Source organism: Zea mays, chromosome 9 (genome assembly GCF_902167145.1).
Source record: "Zea mays cultivar B73 chromosome 9, Zm-B73-REFERENCE-NAM-5.0, whole genome shotgun sequence".
In the NCBI taxonomy this organism is placed as follows: domain Eukaryota; kingdom Viridiplantae; phylum Streptophyta; class Magnoliopsida; order Poales; family Poaceae; genus Zea; species Zea mays.
In genome coordinates, this window is record NC_050104.1 from 99,334,451 (window position 1) to 99,345,730 (window position 11,280).

The 11,280-nt window shown below is 38.5% G+C and overlaps 1 protein-coding gene across 1 annotated transcript; it reads right to left on the bottom strand.

The window, feature by feature from the left end:
* Positions 1–298: 298 nt before the first annotated feature.
* LOC100280230 (transducin family protein / WD-40 repeat family protein) lies at positions 299–9,634 on the bottom strand. Its single transcript, NM_001352155.1, has 19 exons — positions 9,375–9,634; positions 9,005–9,032; positions 8,821–8,921; positions 8,091–8,294; positions 7,746–7,989; positions 6,666–6,841; positions 5,770–5,852; positions 5,614–5,686; positions 5,411–5,476; positions 5,286–5,328; positions 4,536–4,675; positions 4,204–4,416; positions 3,832–3,916; positions 3,455–3,749; positions 2,896–3,151; positions 2,528–2,741; positions 1,229–1,443; positions 951–1,106; positions 299–728 (listed from the first exon to the last, which is right to left on the bottom strand). The coding sequence occupies exons 1-18, from the start codon at positions 9,501–9,503 to the stop codon at positions 957–959; spliced, it is 2,715 nt and encodes a 904-aa protein (NP_001339084.1). The 5' UTR covers positions 9,504–9,634; the 3' UTR covers positions 299–728; positions 951–956.
* Between the last annotated feature and the right edge of the window lie 1,646 nt (positions 9,635–11,280).

Sequence of the window (11,280 nt, forward strand, 5' to 3'; positions counted from 1 at the left end):
CCCTTTAAATTGTGTAGAGTTAGACATAATTTTAAAATCCAATTCTGTGACATCCAAACAATAGAATTAAAATTATATCTCATTTCAACACTATGACTGATTTAGTATTGGACTCAATTCAATTCCACGTCCTCTAATATCGACATCCAAACAGAGCAATAGTGAAGTTTGGATGTGGATGAATAAATTGTCGTGAAATATGAGATGGAAAAGACTGATAACTGATTGTTTTCAGAGTTTATATAATTGCAAACTTAGGTACATTTGGATATTTTCACCTGGTATCCTCCACAATATAAGACCAACACAGAAGCTAAGCTTGTTGAATATACAGATATGGTTTTTTGTTCAAATAGCAATGGCAAGCCTTAGTATTTCTTGCAATACGGTGTTTGATACATCAGTTTGTTACAAAAAGATGACACAAATGTAAAACTACAAAATTGTTACACCATGAGATGGGGCTGTTTTGGTAGCTACAAATGTTTACCAAGTGGACTCCTTGCTGTGTAACAGACTAACAGCTACAGCAAAATTGTAAGCCTAGAGTAATATAGCCATGGCTGCTGCTCAACAATGCTCCAATGCCTAGTCATGCCATGTTTGAGAACCAGATCCATTTTAATGCCGTCTCCAAAAAAAATCAACTATATCCACTTGCTCAATCCAATGGCCACACTCGTGCAGGCATTAGGCACCATGTATGCCCTGGTATGTGGAACTCCGGCCTATTTAGGGACAAAAGGAAATAGATTATGAAGCTGTAGAAGAATAGCTAAAGAAGCTCGATGAGACGACCAAAATGTCGATGGTTGAGCACTTGAGCTATTCTACTTCCAAAAAAATGAAACATTACAATTTACAAGTATTGTAAGGAAAAGGAAAGTCAAAATTTAACCAGTCAGCAAGTGAAACGAACTTGTTTCACAAAACAAACAAAAAGGAGTCACCTGCTACTAAAATTGTGAGTTACTGAGGAATGTAACCATGCATCGTGCACCCTGAAAGATCTTATCAATCTTCTGCCAAACTAAGCTCTGGACCTCAAGAAGCTTCTTCACCTTACTCTGAAGCATTGAGTGCCGTCGTATTGTTTCACCATGTATCTGCTTCCAAGTAAGACATAGAACTTCTAAGTACAAGCTTGATGGGTTAAGATGTTATGTACTTATCACATGCCTTTGAACATAATTTTAAAACCAGTCGAAAGAATGCACAGATTATATACCTTCAAAAACAATTTCAGAACAGCCTGGACAAACTCAAAGTTATTCCTGAAGGAAAGTTCATGAATGAAATAATCCAACAGCGAAGAAATGGACTGAAGCTCAGGTCTTTGCTCCAGATCTTCAGACTCTTCATCATCTAATATTTGTAGCATTCGCAGTTCCATATCTAAAGACGACGGTGACAGGCCTTTTAGGTAGTCAGTAAAAGCCGAATCTGCAAAACAAATCCGAGGTTAGTGCTTAAAATCATGAGCATCAGCCTCTAAAGACAACATAGTGACAATGTATCTCCAGATATTTATGTTTCTTTCTGGCTGCATATGATGGTTTAGGTCAAATTTAGCGATGTGACGCCACGTCAGCTACCTTTTTTAAACCGTTTGAAGTCCAAAAAATTACGGAAGAAATCCAAAAAATGAATTATGTAACATTTAGCTTCAAGAATTTTGTAAATTTTATTTATGTTTTATGAATTATGTCATCTTTATATTAGTTTATGAATTATATAGTTTTATTTTGTTTTTTAGCGAAAGGGTGAGTTGGTGAGGTGGTTTGAGTAGCACTCCTCAGATCCCGGCCCCGTGGGTTCAACTCCCCGTGGAAGTGATTTTAAGGCTAAGGTAAAAAAAAAAAAGTCACTCACTTGTTCCCTTGGTCGGCATAGGTGAACCGACCTATGGTGGGCAGGCTCTCATGTAAGGGGCTGGTTGTATGGGTTGGGCCTCAAAGCACGAGTTAAGGCCCAAACCAAACCATAAGGGGCAGCATCCCCATGTATGAGGGTGCCAGCTTCGTGACTTTCTCCGCCAGGCTTTGGTTGAGCTCTTCTTAGTGAAACACCGTGTGGGCGATAGTTCCCCCACCGACCGAGTTGTTTTATTTGTTTTTATAAATTACGTAAATTTTATTTGCTTAATTATGTACTCGAATGAGTTTTTGTTTTGATAAAACATTGTGTTTCATTTCAACTACAAGTATATAAAAGAAAAGTTGATATAGTATTGATGTGGTTGCAAGCTGTCGGTAAAGGGGAGCGCTGCGATAGATAAGACCTGACGATGGTCGAGAACGTGATCGGTAACTGATGTGGCGGTCGATAAGTGTCAGATGCACTGAAACCAACCTAAGACTTACAAGCGTTATTAAGGGAAAAATTACTTGTGTAAAGATGGATTGAACAACAATGTTACAATGACATGATGGAAGCAACTTTTTATAGGATTAACATTTAACAAGCTAAGCCTTACAAGTGTTAGCAAGGAAAATTTACTTGAGTAAAGATAATAGTAAATACTCACAGTTCTTTGTTTCACCACAAAATTGCAACTGCTGACTGAAATGAGAGGAGAGTTCAGACATCTTATGATTTGTATTCTTCGTGGTACTGATGTCTGTATCTTTTGAGCTGGCAGGAGGCTCAAACAATATCTCCCCAGAAAGGGATGGAACTGAAGGCAAGAAGAATGGTGCCTTCTCAGGTTTCTTAGGTGGCTCAATTGGTTTATTGCGAACCTAAAGACATATTACAAAGGTTAGGACTTTAATCTAGTTTTTCAACACAATAAAGCTCTTTTATAAGATATAAGCAACCAAGCAATATAAGTGACATAATTCATAACTTTGCAATGTTGAAACCTGAAAGCTAGAACCAAGAGAAGCATATTACCTTTATAATGTCAAGATTAGTCAAACTTTGCCATTGACTCTTTGGAAGTAAGGAGAGGGTAACTAGATTCGGTATTTGATGATCCGTTATGACAAAAGGTTTAATACTGGACTTATATGACTCTCCTAAATTCTGAACTTGTTCTTCCTCAGATCTCTCTGTTGATGAAACAGCTGGCAAACACACATTCCGTACATGTTTACCACTGGCATAATTTTCAGTATTTGTTGAGACCGAGAATAAAGATTGATTAACCCTGTCCAATTTATAGCACATGTATGAGACCACAATGAAAAAAAAACTGGAAAAAGTATGCATATCATGACCCATAACAGCGTATAAAAGAACACAACTCGTGGTGCATATGTTGAAACAGAGTGTACTGATAATACTGTTGGCTATAAGTGGGATGAATAAAATATTTGTGGAAAGTGCACCAGCTGGAAGGCCAATCTCATAATTTCATTTTTCTGAACTATATATGTAGCTACAAAATAAATTGAGATATGTAAGGGTGGTAATAATAGGCTGAGCGCAGGGTGATGCAACAGAACTCTACCAGAGGTAGACACCATTTTGATCAACATGAGTGGTTGCCAACACATCCATATTAGGAGACATAGAGATAGATGTTATAGATACATCAACATGCATTGCATCTATCTGCCTTGCTAAACTGATGTCCCAAATCCTAAGAGTCCCATCCATGCTAGACGAGATGAGCCATTTTCCATCCTCACTGAAGCACAAATCAGTGATACGGTCTGTATGTCCTTCAAATCTACGAACCATTTTCATGGACACCGTATCAAACAATATGAGTACCATATCACCTGCTACCGTAGCAAGAAGACCTGCCATAAATAGCAAATAATTGTTAGATGTCTGAAAAATTCCTCATGGGAATAACAAATATATTGAACACTAGTATATTACCATTTGGCCGGTGAAATGCGATTTTAGTAACAGATTTACCAACATCCAATCTAGATTTCAGCTTGCAAGTTTTAAAATCCCATGCCTGCAAGATACACACTTTAATTAATATAATTGTGACCAAAATTTCAATGAGACTTTTAAAGAAAAGTTCAAAAGTGAGTATTTGGTAAAAAACAGGTGGGTCATACGCAACTATTCTTGATTGTAGGGTTAAAAGATTTTGAAAGAAAATACGGAAATGCCAAGGAAACAATTAAACCAGTTGATAGGACACAGAAAATGAAGAGTCCAGTTCTTCATAAGCGTAATGTTCATGTCTGCTCACAACAAGCACACTACAGCACAAGTGCACAACAGAGAGGGTCATACCTTAATATCACCTTGGTATCCAGCACTAATCAAAAAGCCATTTCTGGCATCGCAAGCTAATCCAACAACTTCACCATCATGTGCACATTGCATTGCCAACGAGGTGTCAATGTAACTACCACGACTAAACCCTGATTGAAGGTTAAATTTTTCAATCCAACCACCTTCAGTGCCCAAGATAGTAAAATTACCACATGCACTTATCACACAAGCCTGTCAGAAAACAAAATTGATGCTTCAAAAAGCAAATAATAGCACTTGAATTTTAGGAACCACATTTTCTAGTCTACAATGAAATTCCATAAGCGCAGAACTTCAAAAACAAGCATTACCTTAATTGGTGTCACAGTGCTTGATGATGGTGTCAAAACATGTTCACCAATAACAAAGTTCTGAAGACGCCATACATATGCCTGTGGAGTATCCATGTGGCATGTGACAACATTACACCAGTCACGTGCACGTATCTCAGCTGAAAAAGAGAGGGAAGTCTAAAGATTAGATTTGCTAGCATAGACAGGTATATAAACAAAAGATATGCCGGTCTGTGAAATATCTTACAGGTCAAAGATATATAACTAACATCTCAGGCACAATTTAATCTATTAGGTGATAGCAGTGTGGTGCTGTGCCATTGACTGTGGAAGTTATTGTAGATAATCACCACATTTAGTAAGTTTGTTGCATAACAAGCACATGAAACAATTTCTCGGGCAGCATTTAGCAATCTTCTGAAATTTCACAAAAAGAATCATGTATCCAGTACACAAAGTTAAGACAGCCTGCAAAAATCTAATTTCAAATTCGCATTGAGTGTGACATTGTTCATCATGTATTCATGTGCTAATATAGTTCCACCTGTCTTCTGAATCTTGATACCAAAGGTGAAATCTTAAGTGGACTTCCGCAGGTTCTAAATACATGATATATTTATGTAATTAATCTTTTAAGCATTCCAACATGTTGGAATGATCCTATTTTCACTATAGGCACACTGGCTCCCCTGGATACCAGTGAATTTTCTTAATGCTATTAGCATAATATTAAGAAATTTTGCTACTTGCAAGAAACCAAAATAGTACCACAGTCAAATGTAACAACTGGTTTTAGCTTGATCTCTTCCTCCTGCAGGAAAAAAGAACTTTTCAACACCCAAACAGGGGGAGGGGGATTGAATGCAATAAATGAATAAACCCCAGATTTGCACCTTTACTCTTAGCTTTTTTGCTCTTTTTGCAACATGCCTCTGAGAAAGCTCTCTACTTTGTTGATCCTGTTCAGAAAAGTTAATTCACGAGAATGAAAACATAATGAGAATATTCAGTTTTTGCCTCAAAGAGGCAAAGTAGCAAATAAGCCTGATGTTTGAGACACAAAACACTGTTACAAAGTTATGATGCAATGAGTTACCTGGATAACTGAGAAAAGGCGAAATGCACGATCTTGGCCAGCAGATAATATGCATTTTCCATTGCCATAGAATCTAAGAGCAAAAATAGGTTGACTCATCAAAAGCACAACTGACAGGAAGCAAAATACAAGACACAAATTGGAGGAAAGCTGCACCTTATGCACCTAGGTGGTGCACTGTGACCACTTCGAAATCGTAACAGACGAGCACCTCCATCATTACTATCAAATATCCACATCTGGTAGAGCATATTAGATTAGGACCCACAAAGTGAAACGAGACAAATAACAGGTAACAGTGTTAAAGGAATTGTAAGTTTGTTCCCGGATGTTTTGTTAGCTGCACTTATTAGCAGGCTATCAAGCCAGATGCTAGTTGCCAGAAAGAAGGTTCTTGTTGCCCCTGTCCCTATGCCAGTGTAACATTGAAATTAGGGATGAAAGTGGTAATTCGAACTGTTAGGACAAATTTAATATTTTAAAATAGATATGTATAAAATTTGATATTGATCTTTTTTTATGTTATCAAGCACATTAGTACAAATACGAATAAAATATTACATAAATTGTTTTATGTATTATTTGCTCCCTACAACACAAAAGGTTGAAAAAATTACCGAATTTATTTCCGAATCCATACCGAAGTTTATATCTATTTTTTTAAAAAAAATATGATGAATTTGAGGTTTACTTTTTATGAATCTTTAGAAGCTGAATGTTAAAAACAAGAATACAAATTTGTATTATAGATTCTATATCCTATTTATTCGCAATCAAAGAAAAACGACTAAAAACTGATTACCGAATAAATACCGTTTCCGACCGTTTTCATCCCTAATTGAAATATTGCAAACATCAAAGAAACTACTACTCAATGTGAGGCATAATGGCCTGCATAATTACAGTACTACTTAACCATTATGAAGACAAAACGTGCAAACGTTTGCAACTTCCAAGTGATTGGACAGTTGGTGAAGCTAGGGTAAGCACACAGTGCATGCAGTTTTCTACCATACAGCAATAGAGAAGTGAAACCAAAAACAGGCACTAACTTTGACTGAATTGTCAGCAGCTGAACTCATCAGAATAGGTTCATTCGCAAAAAAGTGAAGTGAAACTATTGAACCATCATGGGCCTCCCTAATCACAGAATGCAGCCGTCTCTTCTCAAGATTCCATATGCTGATAACGCCTGAAGAACCTCCAGAAGCCAGAAGGGGTTGCCCATCTGGAAGAAAGGTAAATTTGAGAGACCACTTTAGCTAGCCTGAGATACAGAAGTGGTACAACATTACAATAGTGCAACTTTGGTGTTACTAAAATGGAAAGTCAATGACATCATAACCAAAAAATAAAAAATAGAACATTGATGTCAGTAAACTATCTGGCTATCTGCACAGCAAGAAGAAAATACAAATGTGTTTCCATAATAACCCAAATGTGGGCTCTATAGTTTTATAATTTTGTGCCAATAAAGCAGCAAAAGTTGATTCAAACTAGGGAGGACTCTTCAACACAACTTTTTATCTTTCAAATCTTGTTCAAGCTCCAAACAGTCAAACAACAAAATAGTCAAATGATATTCCCTCCGTTCAAATTATAAGTAGTTTTGGCTTCTCTAGGTACATTGCTTTTACCATGTATAAAAAAAAAGGGCGTACCCAGTGCCGTAGGCTTCCCGCACTGTGCGGGGTCTGGGGAAGGGTATCTTTCAGCGCCAAGTCTTACCCGCATAATATGCAGAGGCTGGGGCTCGAACCCGGGACCTTCCGGTTACAGACGGTAGGCTCTACCGCTGCACCAGGCCCGCCCTTCTTGCTTTTACCATGTATCTGACATAATAATCTAGGAGTGTGCATAGCAAGAAATATGTAACTAGAAAAGTCAAAACTGGCATAGTTTGGAATGGAGGGAATTGGTAGGTACACTGGCTAAGTTGGATATCAGGTACAAACTGGGTGGTACCTCACCAACTAAAATTTTGATAAGGAACTAGTTTAGGGCTTGAGACAAGGATGTTACAACGAAAATAAGGATTTCTGTTGCTCTTGTAACAATATAGTTGACTAAACACTAATAAAATTCCATTATCTAAAGTTTCTTTTTCATTTTACAATATACTATTGCATCACCTGTTCGAAATGACAGTGCAGTCACAGCACCACGAATCTGGTGGTTGAAAGACATCAATTCTTCATCATATCTTACATTATGAACATGAACTGACCCATCAGAACATCCGACAGCAACTACATCCAGGGCAGGAGAAGAGACACAACACCGAACAGGTGAGTTCCAACCATTGAAATCATACAGTTTCTTTTTTGTGCTGATATTCCACAGCTGCAAGGAGCCTTCTTCGCTACCAACAATTACCTGATACAGAAACAGATTTGTTAAAAGAAAAGAAACATAATGCAGACAAGGTTCGAAACGAATACTATTTCCAAAGCAAAACTTCAGACAGCTTCAAGCACCTTATTCAGATAAGTATCAGGATGCATGATACATGTTGGGGTGAACTTGTCTCCCAATGATATGCTTCCAACTGGTTCAGTGTTTGGTTCTGCTCCTCTGAAGGCCCACATGAATACATTACCTTTAGCATCTGCGCTTAGAACATATTCTCCAAATAGGTATAGCATGTTGACCTTTTCTTCATGTCTACTCCAAGTAGCCACCTGATTGAAAGAGAATGTGGGAGGCATGAATTTATAGGGTGTTTGGTTTGAGGAATGAGCTAGTCCATCATCTTCTCACTCCTCACTATTTTTGTTTGGTTTGTGGAATGGAATGAGTTGATCCATCACCATCTCATTCCTCATAGTTAGTTAGTTAGTACTAATATATGAGGAATGGGGTCATCCCACCAAATTTGAGGAATGAACTCATGATGCACCACCTCAATTTGGATGTAGTGATTCCTTAAACCAAACACCCCCTTAAGGTTTGTCCACGTAGCAGTTGATGAGCATTTATGGTGAGGTACCATTTGTAAGCTCATAGATGACCAGCATTGTCCCAATTGCCAAAGTTCTAATTTCACATAATAATAGCACATCTTAACTACTTTATAATCATTAAAAAAAGAACAAGGCTTCTAGCCTTCTAGTAAAGAAGAACGAGTTTGGACAGCCAAGGGAGCAGTATAACTTATGTGGACAGATAGCAAAAGTTTAGGTAATGGAAGCACAGCAATTTCCGTACCTGGTCAGTCCTTTTGAAAACTGCAATATCACTTCCATAAGCAGCAAATGTATAATCCTTGTAGGATGCAATAGCACGGATCTTCTTGGGCAATTGGGGTCCTTTGATAACATAAGAAACTCATAAACGACAAAAAAAAACAGGAACATTAAAAAGTACACATGAACTGAAATAACAGGCTTACCAGCAAGAACCAAATTCAGCTTAGCACACTGCAGAACAAACGGGCATAGCAAGATGAGTATTGCAAGCTTCTAGAATAAAATTCGGTTGCAGAGGAGGAATGTAACAGGAACAGAGGAGAGTAAGGCTCGATGACAATCACGAGCTCGATTGACTACATTTACCCCCTACTAGGACCAACCAGTAAATAAACAATGAACTCCAGACTAGCCCCAAACAGATTCTAGTGATTTTATATATTCACTTGCTCACGCTATTCACGATACTGAATTCCTCCAGAGCAGACCGCGCCACCTCGACGCACGAATCCTTGTCGATTTTTTTTTCAAACGGCGGAACAGACGGGGGCGTACTGTAGGATGGCGACTTACGTTATAGACTTGGAAAGCCTTGCCGACGCTGACGGTGACGAAGGTCTCGGTGCTGAGGCGCTGCACGGAGAAGGGCACGCCGCTCGCCGTGATGTAGCCGATCGCACGGAACGGCTCGAAGATCCCCATCCTCTCTCCCTCTTCTATCTGGTCGTGGAGCCCCCTCCGGCGGCGGGGTTGCGGCCACTCCTGTCGCCGCTGGTTTTTCTAGGGTTTAACAACAGGCGCGCCGTCGGCGAGGGTTTTAGTTTGGGTTTGGCTGGCAGAGCGGCGGCGGCAGGCGGGAGTCGGGGGGCTCGTTTTCCGGGTAGGTCAGTTTGGTTGGGGTTGGGCGTGTGGACGTGTGGTGAGGTGGGCTGGTTTCGGGAGGCAGCTGTCGAACCGGGTCGGGCCGAGCCCAAACATGTTTTTACTTCCACTTTTCGGTGTTTTTTTTCCTAGACACTTTTTATCTAGTTACATCTACATCTACTAGTTTATGGCGCGCGCCCTTGCTCGCGTGCCAATCCGTGGTGTAAACTCTTATTATAAACATGTATAATTTGATGTTGTGTGATGAACATGTATATATAGAGTACTCGTTATTGAGGACATGAGAACATCAGTATCATATCAAATTTAGCAAACTATGTTTTCTTAGCAGTGGTTACCAATGGAATTGTAGCATTTATATCAACTAGAGACTGAACTGAGATTACAATACATATTAAGTAGCATTAAAGTAGAGTGCACCAAGAGCTTAAGCACTGGTGCTAGACTTAGCACATTTATTAAGATTTCAGAGTGGAATGAACTTAACTTCAGTTCATCCTAACAAACATGTCCTAATCGTTCCTTCTTTAGTTCCTCAACTACTCCTTTAAAGGCATAAAATACTCAGGTGCACTTTGATCAGTAGTGATTACATCAAGATTTGCTCTCAACATATGGATATTTTGATTTCTCAATTATTTTCAAATGCCCAACATCTGTAGGTAACTTTTTTGGGTTTAGGATATTTTGATTTTTCAATTTTTACTATAGAACCTAGTGAAGGGACCAATGGTAGCATCATACAAATCCATGTACATGGAGATAGAATATATCTGTTAGAAGCTCATTCTCGTAGAATTGTAGACAAATTTCATTACAACGCATATGGAACTGCAACAACCAAAACTCCACATACATCAGGACATGCATTTTGATACATATGATTGTCCAAATAACGATTGATACAATTCAAGAACCACAAGCAACAAAGAAATAACACACTTCTTTAGTGGGTTAACATGAGACTAGCATTTACACTGTCATGCACTCGAAAACTCAATGTCTAGGAAACAAATTAAAAATGTGGTCCTAGATTTAGGATTTCATTCTTTAAGGTACTCCAGTAAAGCAGGATAATCATTATGATCCACCACAATAAGAACATCCTTATGGTTATGTCAGAACACAGAGCAATAAGTTTAACGGAATCATCCAGAGTTAAAGTACACCAACCATGTATATCACTATTACCATTGCAGTATATGTCCCAGATGCAAAAAAATAAACATAGTGAGAATTGCATGGTAAATGGTGCCAAGAGCAGAAATACTTAGTTACCTTGGCTGCAGCTCTGATCATCGTGGGCCCACCAATATCAATATTTTCAATGCCATCCTCAAAAGACATGTTACCAGAGGTGACTTTGTCATAAAAGGGATACAAATTCACCACAACCACATCAAATGTCCTTGTGCCCCAAGAAAAGAGTTTTTAGTTCATATACAGTTTGTTGACCTACAAAGTTAGCGAAAGATTGAACCTTGTTGTGTGACAATTAAAATTCATAAGCAATGTTAAATGGTGGATTAATAAATTTCACCAATTCCATGATCTTTTAGTGCCTTCAGATGATGCTCCTGGTCTCTCCTGGCAA

What these genes read in the sequence shown, in the direction of transcription:
- LOC100280230 (NM_001352155.1), bottom strand. Translation starts at nt 9,503, where the DNA reads ATGGGGATCTTCGAGCCGTTCCGTGCGATCGGCTACATCACGGCGAGC. An exon ending in GCACCACCTAGGTGCATAAG is followed by an intron (nt 5,687 to 5,769) that starts GTGCAGCTTTCC and finishes TTTTGCTCTTAG; the next exon opens with ATTCTATGGCAATGGAAAAT. An exon ending in GCCTTTTCTCAGTTATCCAG is followed by an intron (nt 5,477 to 5,613) that starts GTAACTCATTGC and finishes TTTTCTGAACAG; the next exon opens with GATCAACAAAGTAGAGAGCT.